This window comes from Phocoena phocoena, chromosome 14, assembly GCF_963924675.1.
Source record: "Phocoena phocoena chromosome 14, mPhoPho1.1, whole genome shotgun sequence".
Classification (NCBI taxonomy): domain Eukaryota; kingdom Metazoa; phylum Chordata; class Mammalia; order Artiodactyla; family Phocoenidae; genus Phocoena; species Phocoena phocoena.
Window position 1 is genome coordinate 82,711,479 of NC_089232.1, and position 20,394 is coordinate 82,731,872.

At 51.6% G+C, this 20,394-nt stretch overlaps 1 protein-coding gene and 1 non-coding gene across 2 annotated transcripts; both read left to right on the plus strand.

The window, feature by feature from the left end:
- The first annotated feature begins 9,173 nt into the window (after window positions 1-9,173).
- On the plus strand, window positions 9,174-9,305 carry LOC136134251 (small nucleolar RNA SNORA42/SNORA80 family). Its single transcript, XR_010656535.1, has one exon. It is a non-coding gene; the product is annotated as a small nucleolar RNA SNORA42/SNORA80 family (small nucleolar RNA).
- An 891-nt stretch (window positions 9,306-10,196) lies between these two features.
- On the plus strand, window positions 10,197-14,742 carry ODC1 (ornithine decarboxylase 1). The gene is made up of 11 exons (XM_065891685.1): window positions 10,197-10,344; window positions 10,431-10,562; window positions 10,834-11,007; window positions 11,167-11,339; window positions 11,615-11,749; window positions 11,879-11,960; window positions 12,165-12,248; window positions 12,903-13,065; window positions 13,147-13,259; window positions 13,348-13,562; window positions 14,280-14,742. Exons 2-11 carry the CDS (start codon window positions 10,461-10,463, stop codon window positions 14,422-14,424), a joined length of 1,386 nt encoding a protein of 461 aa, XP_065747757.1. The 5' UTR covers window positions 10,197-10,344; window positions 10,431-10,460; the 3' UTR covers window positions 14,425-14,742.
- The last annotated feature ends 5,652 nt before the right edge of the window (window positions 14,743-20,394 follow it).

Sequence of the window (20,394 nt, forward strand, 5' to 3'; positions counted from 1 at the left end):
GAGAAGAAGCAAGGGAAGACAGGAATTTCTGTTTGGACTGTCTTGCAACCCAACACCCCACGGGGGCTGAGCTCTGGGGATCACAGCCTTGTAAGCTTTCTGTTAACTCATCTTGAGCTTTGACGACGAGCCCCTGCACACACACACACACACACACACACACACACACACACGATCTCTATTCTTCACAGCAAGCTCGGGAGTCCTGGAGAAATCTGAGGTTCTCCCAAGTGGCTTATCCTACACTGTTGTCCCCTGCTTTCTTCTGGCAGTGGAACCCTCGTTTTGACAGATAGTGGATTTGTTTGTTAGGGCTGGTGTAACAAACTACCACAGACTCAGGGGCTTAGACAACAGAAATGTGTTCTCGCACAGCTCTGGAGGCTGGAAGTCCAAGATCTCTGGAGGCTGGAAGTCCGAGATCAAGGTGTCAGCAGAGTTCACGCCTTCTGAGGGCTGTGAGCGAGAATCTCTTCCAGGCCTCTCCCCCAGCTTCCAGGGGCTTCCTGGCAATCCTTGGTGTTTCCTGACACGTAAAAGCATCACCTTGATCTCTGTCTTTTTCTTCTCCTGGACTTCTCCCTGTGTCTTCCGCCTGTGCTTGTCTGTCTCTGCGTCTAAATTTCCCCTTTTTACAAGGACACCAGACATGTTGGATTCGGGTCCATCCGAACAATCTCTTTAACTTGATTACGTCTGCAAAAACCCTACCTCCACATAAGATCCCGTTCTGAGGTACTGGGGCTTAGGATTTTAATGTATGAATTTGCGGGGCAGCCGGGGGCACAATTTAAGCCCTAACAGACAGCATCTTCCAGGGAGCCATGCTCTTCATGGGAGGCCCAAGCCCACACCCAGTGCTGGGGAGTGAATCGTAATCAGCTTATGTCAACCACAGAGGCCCTACTCTCCCAGGTATGAAGAAGGCAAGAGGATATGGTATGTTCCACCCAATGAGACAGGAAGGGAAGTCTGCTGAAGAAAATCATCTCTTAGATACAGAGAGACATAGAGGAAGAGATGCCCTTTCCTTTGTCTTATCTGTACCTGATGCCTAGAACTGGGGCCATCTTGGAACCACAAGGGGAGTTGGGCTCACCTTCTGGGCCTGGAAATGACAAAAGTGGAAAGGCCTGGGTCTCTGGTGTTGTTCTTGAGGTTCTAAGTGGATGATACTGGAGCCTCCCTTCCTTGAGACTTCTTGTCATCGGAGATGATTAATTTCCCCTGTTGCTTAAGCCAGCGTGTAATGTAACAGTGTGCTTACCAGACTCTCCTTGGGAAGTGTCCTCTGAGTGGGCAGGAAGAGGCTGACAAGCCTTTGGAAAGGGAGCTGTGCCCGTCGCTGGCTTGTTGGATCTCAGGCCCATTCCCCACCCCACCAGGCCCTGCTCTGTCTCTTGGGAGGAGTGGAGACGGGCACTGACCCCTGGAAATCACGCTTGCTAGCTCTCTGGCCAATAGATTCCAAGTGGGAGGCCCCGGCAGGAGCCTGAGGAAGGTAGAAGTGGACCTTTTCCCTCCCACCTCTCTACTTCGGGCAGGGTCCACAGCAGTGGCCGCTTCCCCTCAGTTCTAGCACATCTGGTCGGCACCTCTCCCTGTGGTTCCGGCCCCCACTGGACAGCCCCCGGGTCCTCTGCAGGTGGGCCTCGCTCCCGTTTACACCCAGCCCTATGGGTGGTGGTGCTTCCTGCAGCGGTTAGATATTCTGTTATCTCTGTAGCTAGTTCCCGTCCTAGTTAAACTCCCTTTGCTGACCTGCCTTACCTGCTCTGGCCTGAGCGATACAGGGCACGACCTGCCGAAGGGGAAGGTTTTGTACCTGTGGGTGGTGGCCTCCCCGCCTTCTAAGGTCACCAGGTCCTGCTGTCAGTGAGGATTTGGTGGGACTGGTGGGAAATGCAGGTTGAGGCCAGAGCTGAGTCGTCTGCTCAATGAAGGAAAAGACCCCGGGGGTCGGATGCTGCCCCCAGAACGGCCCCACCCACAGACCTCGGTCCTCTCGCCAAATGAGGCTGGGCCTGTGGAGGGCTGCCTCTGTGTGTGCCCCGGTCTGGTTCTTGCCCTGCGTGCCACGGGCCCCTCGCTGACTCAGCCCAGCCCTGGACAAGCCTTTCCAAGCCCAGAGCTCTCCTCCAGCTCTCCGAATACTCATAGCAGAGCTCACACCTTTGCCCTCGGGCCCCATGGTGGTACCTCGTGACCACCGTCCCAGGGACCAGGACACCGGAGCGCAAGCCCGGGGATCAGCGGCCCCTCCGGACTGTGAGCTCCTTGAGAGCAGGGGCCTCCTTCGCTCGCCTTCTCCCTGGTGGCTGGAGCGGCCCTGGGCTAGGCCGAGGGCTCACAGGCTGTGCGAAGGGAAGCAACGCGCATCCCCTTCAGTTGCTCCCGCAGCCTGTCCTTGGGAGCCCAGACCCACGGCTGCCTTGTGTCCAGGGGCCCCCGCGGCTCTGTCCGCCATGATGCCGCAGGCCGTTTGGAACTCAGCTCTGACTTGGCAGGAAAGGGATGCTAACACCGCTCCTGGGAAGAGCACGTTCCAGAAGGTCTGGGTTGTGCAACGGCCCTCCACATGCTGTTCCCTGCCAGGGAGAGAAGTCTTGCAGGCTCTGGGGATTCCCAGAGGTGGGGCCCCGCTAGGGTGGGCCCCCGGCAAAAATGGGGCAGTGGCAAAACCTAGCAGAGGTGCTACAGCATGTCGGGTCAGAGGTAGTCACCAGGAGTTTAAGAGACAGTTTTCTTTTAGCGCCGGGGAGAAGGTCAGGTTTCACTGGGCCCCCGTCAGCTCCTCACTGGTCCCCAAGAACCCCGCCCCCAGCTGCATACAAAGGGGGGGGTGCCTCCCTTGCCCAGCACATCACTTGCATGTAGCAGACATTCAATATAAACATGTATTGCACGAATGAATGAATAAACGACCAAAGGAAAATATTCCAAATCTTTTATCCCCCAAACTTTAGATAGCACACGGGGAGAAATTCCCACAAGTTAATCAGTCATGTAGCAAATACAACTCACAGATCTCTCAGGACAGCCCTAGTTTCCATTTAACAAGGTTGAGCGACTTCTGTGGACCAGGTACTCGGCTAGACACTTACGAAGACCAGCAAATCATGGTCCTAACTTCAAAGGGAGTGGGAGTGGGGGAGGCCCAAGGTGCCCGGACGGCGTGATCCATGCTGTGATGTCAGGCGTGTGGGGCCTGCAGAGCAGAGCAGTTTCGGGTGGCTAGAGCGGCAGGAGATGGGTGAGGCTGGGAAGGTGAGCAGAGCAGACCTCGGAGGCTCCTGGGTGCTAGGCTGAGGCATTTGGACTTTACCCTGTGGACCAAGGGCCACCAGCAAAGGGCTTTAACTAAACAAGTGGTCAGATCTGAGACCTTCTGTCCTGAGGTCAGCCCACGCGTTAGGAAGGTGGCATGTCTGAAGCTGGCCTGGGCACACACTTCCTGGGACTCTGTCTTCAGTCCACTGAAAAGGCAGGCTGTGGGAAGCAAAGCATCGCTAAAATCAATGCGCCAGGCAAGTGAGCTACTGCTTCTCAACCTCTGGACAGAGGCCACCTCTTCTCTGCAATGTACTGTGTGGCCATTGACGTGCCACAGGGCCTTGCTGGGCTCCCAGAGGCCTGGCCCACTTCCTGCCAGATGGCCTTTGCCCCAACAACTCCCAGGGAGCCACACCAGGGCGGAGGCCGGGTGGGGCGGTGATGCAACAGCACTTCATAATACAAACGTCCCGGGACTTCCACCGACACTGGTGTCTTTGGCTCTTCCAACAGGTACTTCTGGAGATGCTCTACTTCTCTGATGACACCTGGGTTGCTCAGAGCAAGGAGGGCCTCCACGGAAGTTCCCTGTGCCCAGAGCACATCACTTGGATATTGGCAAAGATGGTACACTTTCTGCCTCATAGGGTGGATTGGATTTTGGGAAACACCTAAAACAATTTAAGGGCAAGCCTGGAGTATCAGTGAGTGACTGAGCTTCCAAACATTATTTTTGGTCCAGCATCCACATGTGACTAGCAGTGTCCCGTGACTAATTCCTATTTCCCTGAGTTGTGGCACCCTTGCAGGACAGGTCCTAACCCCCCAAAGTCCTCCCGTGGCTGGATGTCATGAGCCTCACTCCAGAGTCAACTCTTACTACACTTCTGGGAAGAAATCTGATGCAGAATATATATGACCATGACGTGTGGACAGAACACAAACCCATTTTCCAGAAAGTTCTCAATTTTTTATTGGAATGTTGACTCTTCCTTTACTGAGGACATGGATACATAAATTCTTGCTGACCATTGTCTCTTATGTTACTTCTTCTCAGTAAAGGTGACTCCTTAAATTTGTAATTATCATATACCTTTATAAGCCCTTTCCGGTAAGTAAGTTAAGAAAAGATACCTTCTGTGCCAGACATGTCCTCACTTTTGGTTCAGAAAATGTGATTTGCAGATTCATACAGAGCTCTTTGTAAAAGAAGTCAGAGATTCTTAGAACACCAGAGTGCAAAAGCCTGAGTTTTCATTCAGTCCAGTTCAGCCAGAGTGCATTTTACAGAAAGAGCTTGAGATCCAGAGAGCAGAAGTGATACCCAGGGATGAGCTAGGTGCCGAGGGTAGCCAAAAAAATTAGAGGTGGTCCCAGAACTTAGGTGGGATGACTAAGGGTACAGAACTTATTGCCATGTCCAACGTGGTTTTAGATGTTTTTGTTCACTTCCCTAAGTTACTGCTTCTGCACCAAACACAAAAACCTCATCTCCATGTAAGGGTAACTTCTAGGTGTTGGACTTCACATAGTTTTCAAGGATCTGCTGCTTTTCTCTAAGGAAAAAAGAAAAAGTAAGGGAGAAGATAAACTCTACTGAAAATACACAGAAAGACATGAATGCCATTCATCTGAACAAAGCCAGGTTTAGTCACTGTAGGTTTATCTTTTCAGATCCAGATTGGTAACTGGGTTTAATGACTCAGGCCTGCTGACTCCCAGACCCAAGGCCAAATTCTAAGAGTCTGTCTGCAGCCAGGAGGGCCAGTTCTCAGGGAAGCCACACCTCCTCCTTGCCTTGCTTCTGTTTCCCCATCTGGGTCAAGATGGGTCATCTGGGCAAGGCCAGGCCTCCCCAGGGGAAAGTACAGCACATGGGCAGTTTGGGGTGGGCTAGCAGGAGAGGCAGTGTGTGGAGGTGACCACATGTGAGTAGCACATGTGAGCAGCAGAGGGACGGATCACCTGGCTTCCTGAATCAAGAACTCGCCTCTGGGTTCCAGCTAATACTTCTAATTCTAAAATTCGGTCACAGAACTGAGCTGAAAGGGACTCTAGATCAGGCCCGAACTCTTCCCTTGATGGCTGGAGAGAGGCTCACAGGGGTCAAGGAGATGGTCAAGGTCACACAAGGCAAGCTGCTGGCGGGACGGGGTGGGGGGGGGGGGGGCTGGCTATCCACACCGGGCTCCTACTAGGATCCCACACGCTGAGACATCCGGTTCCCTCTACTGGGAGGAAGCCGAATAGTGGGGACAGTGTTTGCCACGCAAGGACTGGTTGATTGATGTGCCTCGGAGAGCTGGGCAGTGCAGACAATGCTCCCCTCTTGGCCCCGGCTCTGGACATGGGAGACTTCCGGAGTTTGAGGAAAAATCTGCGTGTCACTGGAACAAAATGTTTCTTCTCAGAGCGGGGATAAATACCAGTGTTCACCATGGAATCAAAGCTGTCCCACTTAGTGCCTGGGATTGTAATGGTCTCTGATGGGATTGTTAATTTCATTATTAATCTCATTCCCTCCTAGGAATTAAAATTGCTGAGATGGGGATAACTCCCCTCTCCCCCTCTCTCACTGGTACCCAGTGGTTACTCAAGGACTATGTAAAAATAAGGTTGATCAGGGTGGCCAAGAGAAAAGGGAGCTCTGCCTGTCATATCCCTTCACATATGAAGACTCGTTATTGTTTACTGCTGTCTTCCCTTTTCTTGATTCTGTGGAAGCCATGCATGGTCCAGGGAGAGTTAGATACTCATTCATTCCTGCATTCATCAAACAAGTACTCACTCCTCACAAAGAAGGTTTTTGTAGCTGTAAAGATCCTTGGGTCTTCTAGTCCAGCCTTCTTCTGAGGCCCAGAGAAGGGAGGTACCTTACCCAAGATCCCACAGCAAGTTGGGGCCAAGGTGGGCTACAGTCTTGAGCTCTTCCAGGGTCCCTGCCTGGGGCTAGTTTCAAACTTTTTTACTCCCACCCGCAGCCCTCAGGTCGGTCACACCCTAGGTTGGGACATAATCACCTGTTGGATTTTGTCTACAAGGGAAGGAACGGTAAAAATACAAGGGGCGAAAAGTGCCCCAAATCCCTCCCTGGGGCCGGCAGTGGGGGGCGGGGGTGGCCTGCACCCTGGAAAGGCCAGTTCTCCATCAGAGCCTTGGCTGCACTCCTGGGGACTCCCAATTGATGACAGTTTTTGCCATATGTATTTCTTGAGTAGACACTGGTGGTGTTGGGACTCAACTCTCCCAAAGCGTGCCAATCGCTGCTGCCCTTTAAGAAGTCTTTGATGAGTGCCACCCAATACAACTAAGGGCAGTGGATCGCTCGGTGGCATGCAGACCTGTTACTTCCTACCGCTTCCCCTAATGCCCTGAGACGAGTCTTTGGCTTAGTAAGCGTAACGTGCATCTTCGCTTGTCCACTGCTGTCTGCCACCTAGTTGGAAGACACCGGGATATGTTAGACACGGTTTACAGGCGCAGTGGCTCGGGAGCTGCCCCCAGCTGTGCCGCTAGCTTGCCGGGTGACATTTTTCCCTTCTGCGTCTCTGCCCCCTTCTTCGTTGGGTGGGACTGCGCCAGAATCGCTTCCAGGTCCCTCCCATAGGAATGGAGACGCCGGGCGGAAGGAGCCAGAGTGTGCCAGGTGGGGTCCACGTGGCCCGCTCGCGCCCGCGATTTCCTTTCTCCGCCCGAGGGCACGAGGCATTTAATGCCAGGTGGAAGAACAGTGCTGCTTGGCGCAGGAGCTGAAATTTAGCGGCGGTCGGAGGCTGGTTTCGCAATTCTTCGGCTGCGGCTCTTCGCCCCAGGCGGAGCGCCAGGCGCAGGCGCCTGAGGGTGCGCTATTGGAGCCCAGGGCCCGCGGCGTGTGCGCCTGCGCGGGCCTGCAGCTGGCCCGGGAGGGGCGGGAGCCGCTCGGATGCGCTGACGTCGAACCGCCCGCGCCCCCCGCCCCTCCGCCCGGCTCCGGGTTGGCCGCCGCCGCGCCCCGCCCCCTCCCTGGGAGGACGCCCGGACGGAACCGATCGCGGCTGGTTTGAGCTGGTGCGTTTCCATGACGACACGCGCGGCGCTATAAGTAGCGGAGCTGCGGCGAGTCGGGCTTTGTCAGTCCACTCAGTCTTCCTCAGCCTCCGCCGCCGCCGCTGTCCCTCTGCCAGCGCTCCGGCACCACCTCGGGCCGGCGGTTCTCCGCGGGAGGGAGTGAGGTGGCGGGCGGCCGGGCGGGCGGCTGACGGGGGCGGCGGGGACAGCGGCGGGGCGGCCGGCGGCCCTGCGCGCTCGGCGGCGGCGTCTGGTCTCCATGGGGTCTGCCCGCGGCGCCTGTGCGCTCTAAGGTGAGAGGGGCGCGTCCGGGCGGTTGGAAGGCCGGGGGAGCGGGGGTGACGGCCACGTGTCCCTGCGCCCGGGCCCGGCCTGAGGCCGGAGCAGCTCCCGCGCCGTGGAGCTGCGAGGACACGTGGTCGCAGAGCCGGCCGCCGGCCCCTGACCTCGGTGAGCCGCTGCGCCCCCGGCCCTGGCGTCCCCGGTGAAGCCGGCCCCCGGCGCGCACGGCGGCCGCCCTCCCGGCTCAGGGCAGCCTGGGCTGGAACGGCCCGGGGTTCACCTCCTCCGAACCACGTCAGTGAGGGTTTCTGAGCCGGAAGCTGTTGAAAAGGGTCGGTCGTTCCTTCAACTGCTGTTTTTTTTTAAACCCATGTGGCAGTCCGGTAGCAGGTGCAGGAGAGGTAGGAGGCGAGCCGGCGCAGGTCTCCGGGCTCCCATCGCTCGCACTCACTTCTAGAAGAAAGAGACGTGCCATTCCGCCGTATTGCCCTGGAATTTACTTTTTTTTTTTTTCATTTTAGCTTTTATTTGTGCTATGTGTACAGAGCGAGTGACCCAATATAGAAACCCACTCGGGTCGCTAGAGCTGAGATGAGATAACCTTGTAGTAACAACTGATAATAGTCAGCCGGCCATGGCTTAGAGTTGTTTACGGGATCTTTGAATGACTTGGTGAGTCAAGAAAAACCTATATTATTAAGATCCCAGTTCAGGCTTAGGCATAGGAGCCAGTCCCAAGATCTTCCCCAAAAGGCCACCTGTGTTTGAAAATGCAAAATAATGGGGGAAAGTGGGGAGTAGAACCTCTTAAAATGTCTAGGGAGAACAAAGAATGTGTTGACTTCATTCAAACCTAAAATAGGGCATAATTTAGTTTACTTGTAAATTTTTCAGTTGCTGTTTGAATTAGTACCTGTCTTTTCTAACGTTACCCAGTTTGCAGTAAAGCATTTCATAGCAGAGAGGCGCTATCTTGCGCTAGTCCGAGTCGTTTTAAGTAACTTAGCTATACAGAAAGAACACCAAAAGGTGTTCTTGCGTGAAATGTCTCCATATCAAAAGTTATTGAGATAGGGCTTCCCTGGTGGCGCAGTGGTTGGGAGTCCGCCTGCCGATGCAGGGGACATGGGTTCGTGCCCCGGTCCGGGAGGATGCCACATGCCGCGGAGCGGCTGGGCCCGTGAGCCATGGCCGCTGAGCCTGCGCGTCCGGAGCCTGTGTTCCGCAACGGGAGGGGCCACAGCAGTGAGAGGCCCGCGTGCCGCAAAGAAAAAAAAAAAGTTATTGAGATAAAGCTTTGAAAGATACAAGAAAGCAAAATACTTAGTAGGGGTGTATTTCAGAGAAACAAAAGCGTCCTAAGCTTAAGCCTGAACATTGCCTTAAAAATGTTTAACAAGACTCTAAATAGCCCAATCTGTCACCGGTGAGCATATTTAAATGTTGTTATATAGACAGAATGGGTTTGCCAGCAGTTAGTCTCTTCCCTTCCCCTACGCGCGATTTAGGCAACGTAGGTGGTTGACAATGCCAGCAAGTCACATTAGATCAAGCCTTGCAAGTTCTACCGTGCATGGGTTTGGATTTATGGCAGGCCCGTCCCCCTGGGCCTCTCATAGTGTCCCATGCCAGAGCAACCTGGCCCAGAACCATTGCCTGGCCTCTGCCCGTAGGCTGCAGGCACTGAAGCGGGTTGCACAGTGGAAAAGAAGCCTTCCCTGGCAGAAATTAAATAGGTTAAAATCAGTAATTTTAAGACAACTGTCATTGACCAGTGTCGTATTTCATGAAGGCCAAGGACAGTGGCTCTGATTGTTAAATGAGCTTTATTTTTGCTTATTCATAAATTATTGTTGGCTTATTTTTGTTACAGTTAGCCAAAACTTATTCCCAGGTGATGATCATTCATAGCTAAGCAAGTATTAGAGTGCCGGTAAGGACAGTTGAGGTTCCCAGAGTTGCTAATTTAGTAGGCAGTGCTGGTTTAAGAATACTGATTTCTGATCAGCTACAGCAGCTGTAATACATTATGTTGATTTGAAGATTGCAGTTTTAAAAAACACATGCCTAGCATGAAAATTAGCTCATAAAATTCTCAGGAAACTTAAGAGCACTCAGTAAGTTGAGAGCAGCGATGCCTGTTGGTCACTAAAAGTTGTTCTGTATAAGACTTAGGAAATAGCAAGATGTTTATACAGCAACTTTGAAAAATTGCTGTCATGCTATTTTAAGCTTCTAAAGAGAAACAGATCCGAAATAAAGTAAGCTAACTGTCATGAAACTTTTTCCCTATCAGTGAACTAAGTGCAGGAAAGCTTCTGAAACCTGCATTCAGCAGTTTTTAGCAGGGATATTTGAAATGCTTTCTTTGAGGTGGACAGTACTATATATGGAAGTTCAGTGTGAAAAAATCTGGCGTTGAATCTGTGGTGTCCTCATTCCGTTGAGGTTTGTGGAGTCACGTGACCTAAAGCTAGGAATAATGGGATTCCCAAACCCAGTGAGTGAGGTGTCTGTGGAGGGTGCTTGAGTGGCCCCGCTTCCTGTGCGCGCTGCCAGTAACTGATCTTCCAATTTAATGTGTTCCGAAGGTGGACGGCAGATGGTGCGTTTGTCGGGACATTCTCACTGCTGCAGCTGGGGCACGCACACCTTTCAGTGGGACTTGGAATTCCGAGAGAATTGCCTTTGTGGAAAGCTGGCATAATTTCTTTAAATTTCATCTCTTAGTTTCCCTTGTAAGTATTCATGGTTGTTGCAGGCTTATCTTATTAGGGGTTACTAAGTGTTGCTAAGACTTCTGAGTAAATCCTCTTCCCTGTCTGCAGTTTGTTGTTTCAGAAAGATATCAAGGAACCATGAACAACTTCAGTAATGAAGAGTTTGACTGCCATTTCCTGGATGAAGGCTTTACTGCCAAGGACATTCTGGACCAGAAAATTAATGAAGTTTCTTCTTCTGTAAGTGTATGTTAAGTTCTTGCTGGGAGCGCAGCTTTGAGAATGTTGGGTTGGATGGGAAGCTTCAGTGGGGTCTTGCGGAAATGGAAATGTCTTATTAGGGAATTTAGAATTTAATTGGCTATGGATCGTGCAATAACAATGATATTCATGCCAGGAATTGACTAAATAGAGTAGGATTCATGAGAATGACGGGCAAGGGAAGGGAAGCCTGCGTGTTGGACACATTGTTAGGCCGCTGATGGGTTTCCTGTAACCACTGTCACTGCAGGACGATAAGGATGCCTTCTATGTTGCGGACCTGGGAGACATCCTAAAGAAACATCTGAGATGGTTTAAAGCTCTTCCTCGGGTCACCCCCTTTTATGCAGTCAAATGCAATGATAGCAGAACCATAGTGAAGACCCTAGCTGCCATAGGGACAGGATTTGACTGTGCCAGCAAGGTGAGCAAAAGCCGCAGAACTCAGATGATTGTAATGGCCTCGGTGTTCCCAACAGGGCAGGGGAGGCTAATGAATTGAGTGGGGGTGGTGACAGTTTCCCACGTTTCCTGTTTCTTCCATGTACTAGCTACATGTATTGTAACACCTCTTCTTTTTCAGACTGAAATCCAGTTGGTGCAGAGTCTCGGGGTGCCTCCAGAGAGGATTATCTATGCAAATCCTTGTAAACAAGTGTCTCAGATTAAATACGCTGCCAATAATGGAGTCCAGATGATGACTTTTGATAGTGAAGTTGAGTTGATGAAAGTTGCCAGGGCGCATCCAAAGGCCAAGTAAGTTACTCCTCCATTTGAGGGCAGGGTCAGATGTGGCATCTGTATAATAATGGCAGACAAACTCAAATTTCCAGTTGTTAGATTTCCATACTTTAGTAAATTGTCTGTGTACTGGGTCAGAGACAAAGTAGAAAAAAGCTTAAAGCCTCTTGATTAGTAAAACCAAATTAGACTTAAACCACAGGGTATCAGAGCCCAGGAGTCTCTGTGTTAACCATGGCTGTAGGTGATCTTCTGTTATGGGAAACCTGATACACTTTCCTTGCCTCTAGGTTGGTTTTGCGGATTGCCACTGATGATTCCAAAGCAGTCTGTCGCCTCAGTGTCAAATTTGGTGCCACACTCAAAACCAGCAGGCTTCTTTTGGAACGGGCGAAAGAGCTGGGTATCGACGTCATTGGTGTCAGGTGAGATCTTGGTGATGGCAGAGGTAGAGATTAAGATTACACAAGGCAAGTTTTATAGGTTTCCTCCCACTGTGAATAGTTATTTCCAGAAATAGTAAGAAATAGCATATTCTACTTTTTTTGCCCCAGCTTCCATGTGGGAAGTGGTTGTACTGATCCGGAGACCTTCGTGCAGGCCATCTCTGATGCCCGCTGTGTCTTTGACATGGGAGTGAGTATATGTGAACCCCAAGTGGGAGGAGGGGGCGCAAGGATGACAGTAATAACTAGTCCCAATTCCAGAACTGACCTTTTGTAGAGGTCATCTCATATTACAGACATTTAATCCCATCTGCTGCGTGCATTTGTCGTGCCTTGTTATGAATCTGGCTACTTGGTTGACTTAATTTGACTGAATTAACTTTCTTGACTCTAGGCTGAGGTTGGTTTCGGCATGTATCTGCTTGATATTGGTGGTGGCTTTCCCGGATCTGAGGATGTAAAGCTTAAATTCGAAGAGGTAATTTATAACAAAACTATAATCTGTAGCTCTTAGCAAGTTCTTTTTTGGAATATTTCAAAACTTGTTTTAACAGATAGTAAAGGGACTATACAAACGTGAAAATAAATGTCTTAGTGGGGTAATTTGAATGACTTCTGTGCTATTTAAAATGGTACTTAAGGGACTTCCCTGGTGGCGCAGTGGCTAAGACTCCGAGCTCCCAATGCAGGGGGCCCGGGTTCAATCGCTGGTCACGGAACTAGAAGAAGTTAGGCCATTATATGCTACTCATTTATAAAATAAATCCGTATTCTTTTTTGTTAAAATTATGTGCATAGGCAGAATAGAAAGTTTTGTTCTGTTGGCATGTATTTGCTAGATAAAAACATTTAGGCACTTTGTAAGTCGTAATAAATTTGTATCATTGTTTAATAAAATCATATCCATAACATCTTAAAGAGGGTAGAAAGGGTGTCTGGAGGGGAATCAAAATGAAACCACACGGATGTACAGGCTGGTTTTCAGGGAGATGTTTATCTTTTGCTGTTGTTTGAGGGTAAACCTCTCTGCTGATGACTGCTCTCAGTGTTTTTGATGTGTCATGTCACAAGGTGCTGGTCCGTGTGAGTTCCCCTTGGTGACTAACTGCTCTTTTCTGTCTCACTCTGGTAGATTACCAGTGTAATCAACCCGGCGTTGGACAAGTATTTTCCATCAGACTCTGGAGTTAGAATCATAGCTGAGCCAGGCAGATACTATGTTGCATCAGCTTTCACGCTAGCAGTTAATATCATTGCCAAAAAACGCGTATTAAAGGAACAGACAGGCTCTGATGGTACGTACAAAGGATGATTCATCGCGTGTGTAACGAAGTTGGTACATAAAGTGGTAATTGAGACCGACTCTGCTTTTCTAGATGAAGATGAGTCAAGTGAGCAGACGTTTATGTACTACGTGAATGACGGAGTGTACGGGTCTTTCAACTGCATCCTCTACGATCACGCACACGTGAAGCCTCTTCTGCAGAAGGTACCTTGTGAACACGCTGTAGCCAGCAGTTAAGGTGACTGGTCAGGACAGGTGTCAGCAGGCGTGCTTTTCTCCCTCTCACATGCAGAGACCCAAACCAGATGAGAAGTATTATTCGTCCAGCATCTGGGGACCGACCTGTGATGGCCTGGATCGCATTGTTGAGCGCTGTAACTTGCCCGAGATGCATGTGGGCGATTGGATGCTCTTTGAAAACATGGGTGCTTACACTGTCGCTGCTGCTTCTACCTTCAATGGATTCCAGAGACCAACCATCTACTATGTGATGTCAGGGCCAACATGGTTAGTGACAACAGTGTGTGTGTTTATGTGTCCTGTAAGAAAATAAAACCTTCCAGGGTTTATTATGCTTGCTCTTGTCGAATAAGAAATTGTATTACTTAGGGTTAAATAGTAACTTTTTTTTTTTTTTTTTTTTTGTGGTTCGCGGGCCTCTCACTGTTGTGGCCTCTCCCGTTGCGGAGCACAGCCTCCGGACGCGCAGGCTCAGCAGCCATGGCTCACGGGCTCAGCCGCTCCGCGGCATGTGGGATCTTCCCGGACCAGGGCACGAACCCGTGTCCCCTGCATCGGCATGTGGACTCTCAACCACTGAGCCACCAGGGAAGCCCCAGTAACATTTTTTTAAATTGTTTTTCTCTCCATATTAATGTATGCTTTAGAAATTTTGGAAAATACAATGGAAGGAAAATCCCTTCAATAATTGTGATCTGTATTTTCAGATTTTTAAGGCATAATCATTTTAGAAAAGATTGATCAGGATATTTCTGTGCAGCTAGAATATTTTAATTAGTGTCTGTGACTTGTGCTTTCCTTGTTACCGTAAAGATGGTTCTGAAGAAATGCTTGCTGTAGAGCTACGTTGAATTGCTTCCTGATGACATAGTAACCAAGGACATAAATAGGCTCATGAATAAGTTATTCTCAGTTTCTCGGTGTGGAATTGCTCAGTGAGGGGTGACTCAGGGTTTCTGAGCATGCCACTTCTGTCTCTTTCAGGCAACTGATGCAGCAAATTCAGAACCACGACTTCCCACCCGGAGTAGAGGAGCAGGACATTGGCACTCTGCCTGTGTCCTGTGCTTGGGAGAGTGGAATGAAACGGCACCCAGCAGCCTGCGCTTCAGCTCGTATTAATGTGTAGATACCATTCTTGTAGCTGTTAACTGCGAGTTTAGCTTGATTTAAGGGTTTGGGGGGGACCACTTAACTTAATTACTGCTAGTTTTGAGATGTCTGTGTGAATAGGGTTGGCATAGATGCAGCAACGTGGAAGACTAGGCGATGGGGTCACACTTATCTGTGTTCCTATGGAAACTATTTGAACATTTGTTGTATATGGATTTTTATTCACTTTTCAAGCATGCTACTAAAGCGTGCCCCTCAACTGCTGGGCAAGCGTTTGTAGCTTGTGCATCGGCAGAATGGGCCAGAAGCTCGGTGCTGTGACCTGTTTGAAGTAAAGTACAGGCACTGGGAAATGTCTACAGCGTGTCCATTCCAGATGGCTCACCTTGCGTGTGGTTTACAGGTGGGAAATTGATGCTTTTCCCATAGGCTGAGAAAATTGCCCCAGAGGACTAAGGCGTTGACAGGTTTTTAATATTTTGAAGATCCATGGAATGCCTTTTTCCTGTCTGACATTTTTACTTCAAGTCCACAAGTCCTGTAGGAAGTTTGCTTTGGATTCTCAGAATAGTGAGTGGGTCTAGCCCCATGTGCGGTGGAGGGAAAAGGAGGGGCGAGACAGTGGGCAGTCTCTGCTGTTAACGGCTCAGTCCACCCTGGATGCGACTGTGAGCCTGGAGTGCCCAGGGCCCCTTGTTAACTAGCCGGCCTGCGGCGAGCAGGGCCAGTGCCCAGGCCCCCTGCACCCTGCCTCTCCAGAGGCTAGACACAGGCCCTCCCCGTCTTGACTTCACTAGTTGCATAGTTACAACTAGTTAGGAATGTAGCACAGCTTTTGGTAGTTGTTACACGTGTTGTAGATCTTTACCTTCCGGCCTTGGCCTTTTATATTCTCTTACTCAACTTGTACCCCCAGTCCTCAGAAGAGGTTGGCAGGCTCTCATACTAAATTTCCAAAATGGGAATTGTGAATTCCTGCTGTAGCACAGGGAGGAGGGAGGAAAGGAAGGCCATGTAAAAGCCAGGTGTCACCTTAGTAACTGCCACTTGTCTGTACCAGGCACTGCAGACGCCATTGAGTGTCTCACCAGCTTCGTTAGAGGGACACGGGGAGACAGCATGTGGTACAGATGCAAATGCTGCAGCTTCTTGCATCTCAGGGACTACATTAGCGCTTCTGCTGATGCTGTTAGTACCTTTACCAAGGAGTTGAGGGGAGTGACTTGTGTTTCTAAAAAGCCACCTTCCCCCAAGCCCTGAGTTCCACCTGGACACAGCACATTGCTGTGATCGCTGACGTCACATCTTGGCTGATTAGCCAGACCCCTGAATAGGACTTCTTAGGAGCCACAGAGAAAATAGGTCTGACTGGAGTCTGGGCAGAATAGAGGAAAGAACACGAGTGGACTGTCTGTCCGACTTCCTGTGAGCACATCCTTTTCTGGGACCTCAGTCTGCCCGCTGCTGATGTTCAAAATAAAGGAATTGGTGTTCTGTATGGATTAAGTGCCAAGAAATGCAAGCTAGATGCCATGCCTAAGATTTTGAGAAATGAGATTTTCTACCTTCAGAAGTGAGGAGTAACAGGACGCCCTAGTGACAGCACTGAGCTTGGATTGAAAAGAGGAGAGGTTTTCCACTCAAAAAGTATGCAGTACTGAGGGCTTGGGAACTGCTCTTCTCGCAGCCTGTTAGGTAAAAGTGCAGTCCAGCCAACTGGCCAGTGCTGGTGGGGACAGAAGTGCCCCAGGTAGTCCCATGGCGCCCATACAACAGCCTCTGAACCTGGCTCATGGCAGCTTGGTGAAGCCACTTGTGAGCCCTGGAGCCTGTATGGTGACACGGCCTGGGCTGGGCCAAATCACCTCCCGTGGCCCCTACACCTGGGTGTGGGCGAGTTTGGCAAAAGGATGGAGATCTCATGGCTGGATGTGTGTCGGTCAACACTGTCCTCCAGGACCCTCAAGTTCTAGCTTGTAGTGTGCACTTAGTATGTCCATTACAGATGGTACTGTCTGGTCATTCATAGAAATGACATTTCTAGACCTTGATTTGAAGTGAATATAGCTCTGGCCTCCACCAAGGCTGCGGGTGACTCTTCCTCCTGAGGGTGTTGGAGTCTCCACGCAGGCCCCCATGGGAGGGGCTCCTGGTTCAAGGTAAAGGAAGTGGTTTCCAAGCCCCTGCATTTGGATCACTTGGGGAGCGTCTGAAAATGCAGATTGCCGGGTCCGCCCCAGGACTGGGGACGGAGTGTGGGGCAGCGGGTAACCACCTGGGCAAAGTAAGATGTCACTGATGCTCCTTACACCACAGTAAATCCCAGATGAAAGTTTTCATTGTGACAGGTTAGGCCACAAATGTATTAGAAGAAAACATTTGAAGTCAAAAATGCAAGGGGCAGGGGCTTCCCTGGTGGCGCAGTGGTTGAGAGTCCGCCTGCCGATGCAGGGGACACGGGCTCGTGCCCCGGTCCGGGAAGATCCCACATGCCGCGGAGCGGCTGGGCCCGTGAGCCATGGCCGCTGAGCCTGCCCGTCTGGAGCCTGTGCTCTGCAATGGGAGAGGCCACGTGGAAGGGGCCAATTTCTTTCCTGTTCAAAGAGCTCCAATAAATCCGTAAAAAAGAATTCAATAGAAAGTGGGCAAGCCACTTAGGTTCACAGAAAAGAAAAAACTTTGAACTTGAACAAACTTTAAAACTCAAGTGCATATTAAAACTATGAGAATCTATCACCTGTCAGTTTGACGAACGTAGAAGAGTGCACTGGCTTGCTGGGTAAGCAGGCTGGCTCGCCCAAGGCAGGTGGGAAACAATAAGAATCTCTGGAGGGAATTTGGCAATACCAGAAATAATCCACGTTATCTTTGCCCCGACACGTCTACTTGTAAGAGTTTTCTGATAAGTCGGCGTAAGGCTTTTCATTGTGACGGTGTCTGTACAGCACGTATTAGAAACAACCGTATGTATGCTCGTCGAGAGGCTACTTGCTGATGAGAAGGTCACTGGAACACACGGCTGCTTCAAGACGCAGAGCCCTGCAGGAGCTGGCGGGGGACGCTCTCCAAGCTGGAGAAAGGGGCAGAGGAGCACCGTGCAGTGAGCTATCCCCTGTGTAAAAGGCAAGCCAGGCCTGGTGTGCACGCCTATACCTGCACACGCGTGGAAACTTCTGAAAGGACCGACCGGAAACGCAGCAGGAGGATGGAGGCCTGAGGAGGGGAGTGGAGACTGACTTCATATGCACTTTTACACGTGTCTATTGCTGACCTTAGAGGAATCAAATGTATATGCCTTCTGGGTGAGGAAGGAGAGGCCCAGAGAAAAAGTCCTCAGTCGCGTAACTCCCACGCGCACGAGCGGCTGAACCAGGGCCCGCGGGCTGGGCCGGGGGGCAGGGCGGCGTGGGACAGGGCCGGTCTGCAGGGCTGGCTCGCACCCACCCAGCTCCTGAGGCTGCCGGAAGTAGCGGCCGAGTCTTCGGGGCCGAGTACTCACCCGCCCCCCACACACACACCTCTGCCCCGCAGCCCTGTCCCCCCCCGGGCGGGGCCGTCTGCCCTGTCAGGGCGCAGTCCCCCCGGGGACGGGGTCAGAGCCTGAGCCTGCCCCTGGACCCGTGCGCACCCAGGGTGCCACTGTCCACGCCTTCCACAGCCCTCTCTAGCCTGGCTGACCAGCCTTCGTGCTGCCTCGCAGGCGGCCCGCTGGCCCACGCAGGTCTCACTCAGCCTGTCTCCAGTAGCCCTGTGCTCCCCACAGCCCACGGTGACCCCTGTGATGGTCACCTTGCATCTCTGTGCAGACTCCATCCTTGTTTGTCAGGTGGTCAGGCTGTATTTTATGTGGCAACCCTATCAACCAGGCTTCCGAGTCCCGGGTACCAGGAGCCCGGCCTCAGCTTCTGTGTGCTGTGTGGCCCACGGGAAATCAGGTGCTCCCCCGGGCTTTAGGCTGTCAAATGGGACAGAGGCAGAAAGCTCCTACATGAAGCTCCGAAACCAGGCTGGGGGATCCGCGCTCCCAGGCCCGGACGGCCCTCCCGGCTACGGCCGCCAGGGGGCAGCAGCACCTCGTGCTTGAGACTCCTCGGCCCATCTGGAGCTGCGACCAAGTGGGCAGGTCCTTCAGTCCCTCAGCAAACGATGGCAGAGGCCTGACAGGAGGGCTGTGGGGACTGGAGCGTGGCCTGGCTCGGGGGGAGATCCAAGGGCAGCCAGACCTGGGCAGCTAGGCTTTGAGGCTCCAGACAGCTCGTCCTGGACCAGGCTGCTCCCCCCGAAAATCTTGCCGAGCCCCACAGACGAAGACTCCCCCAGCCCAGCCCTCACCCCCTGCCTCACACGCAGGGAACAGCTGGGGGTCCCCACGGCCTGCATTCTCTGCCCCCTGCCTGTCCGGAGTGGGTGATGCCCCCAGCCTGGGCTCCTGAAGTACCCACACCACACTTGGTGACCTGGCCGGCCACCCCTCAGGCGCTCCCTGGACACACCGCTCGTGCCCGTGCCCCGCCCGGGCCCTGAAGCGTGGGTGGCGTGGGAAGCAGGGGGCACTGCCCTCACAGTCCACCCGCTGACCAGCCCTTGAGGCCTAAGTCCAGGTCCTGCTTATCCCCACACATCGGTCCCCGGGCGCCCAAGGCTGCTGGTGTTACCCCTCCCCAGCTTCGCCTGGCCCGGGGCCATACTCTTCCCACAGCGGGGCCGCCCCACCCTGGGCGCCTGGTGCCAGCCCCGGCTCTGGCGCCCCCTTCTGGAGGAGCCAGGAACCATCTGCAGCCCTCGCTCTGAGGGGGAGGGGCAGAGGGGCAGATCCTGGCCCACGGGCATCCTTGCCCTCCCCCAAGGCTCTGCAGCCTGTCCCTCTTTATGTCACACTTAGTCATTCCACTTGTAGTACCTTACTCTACAGAAGTAATCCCGATGGACACAGAGATGTATATAAAACGTATTCACATTGTTTGTGACAGGGAAAAGCAAACTGTCAATCTAATTGCAAAGAATCGATTAAACTATGGGACATCAATATGATGGAACACTACATGATACCTCATTAAGTGAAAAAAGCAGGAATATGAAATAGCAAGTGTACTACAATTCTATTTTTGTAATCCCTAAGTGTACAAATATATTTATAGAAAAAATAAAAAGACTGAGAATATATACACCAAAATGAACAGTGCGTCTGGGTATTAAATTTATAGGTAATTGTTCTCTTGTTACTCTGTATTTTCTATAAAGAATATATGTAACTCTTAGAGAAAGTTTAAAAGCAATATAAAAGCTATCAGAAAAATGAAGCCTTAAAAAAATCCTATCACAACAGTATCATGCCAAAAGCTAAGCATATATTATATTAAGAATTCAATGTTTTCAATTTTAGATTGAAATCTAAAATTGAATTTTAGATTGTGAGATCAAGGTCAGCACCCTTGGCTCTCTGGGCCCCTGCCTTATGTGCCCAGGGTCACGTGGCTTGTCAGTGGCCAGGCTGAGGCTTGTACCCCCTGCCTCTGTATCTGAGGCCCACTGGGTGCAGTTCCAGGCTGTGGGGTGGACCCCACGCTTCGTTTGTTCACTCACTCATTCTGAGCCTCTAATTTTCTTTTCCCCCCTCTTGTTTTTGGCCATGCCACATGGCTTGCGGGATTCTCAGTTCCCCGACCAGGGATCGAACCCGGGCCGTGGCGGTGAAAGCCTGGAATCCTAACCACTAGGCTGCCAGGGAACTCCCTAATTCTAAGCCTGGCCTGTACCGGCTCTGGGTAGGGGAAGGGGGAAGGCGGCCAGAAGGAAGTGAATTATGAGGTCAGTACAAGGGAAGCAACGCTGTGGGCGAGGGGAGCACGGGGGCCATGGAGAGTATCTGGGGAGGGTGGGGACGGCTTTCTGGAGGAAGGGACGTTTGCATGGCGTCTTGGGAAAGGCAGGTGTGTGGGCGTTTCAGCCCAAGCTGGGGACAGGAGTAGGGTGGGTGCCCTGCTGT

Bases quoted from the DNA above. Each gene is read 5' to 3' on its own strand.
- ODC1 (XM_065891685.1), top strand. From the start codon at position 10,461: ATGAACAACTTCAGTAATGAAGAGTTTGACTGCCATTTCCTGGATGAA. The intron at 10,563-10,833 runs GTAAGTGTATGT...CTGTCACTGCAG, and splicing joins TTAATGAAGTTTCTTCTTCT to GACGATAAGGATGCCTTCTA. The intron at 13,066-13,146 runs GTACGTACAAAG...CTGCTTTTCTAG, and splicing joins GGAACAGACAGGCTCTGATG to ATGAAGATGAGTCAAGTGAG.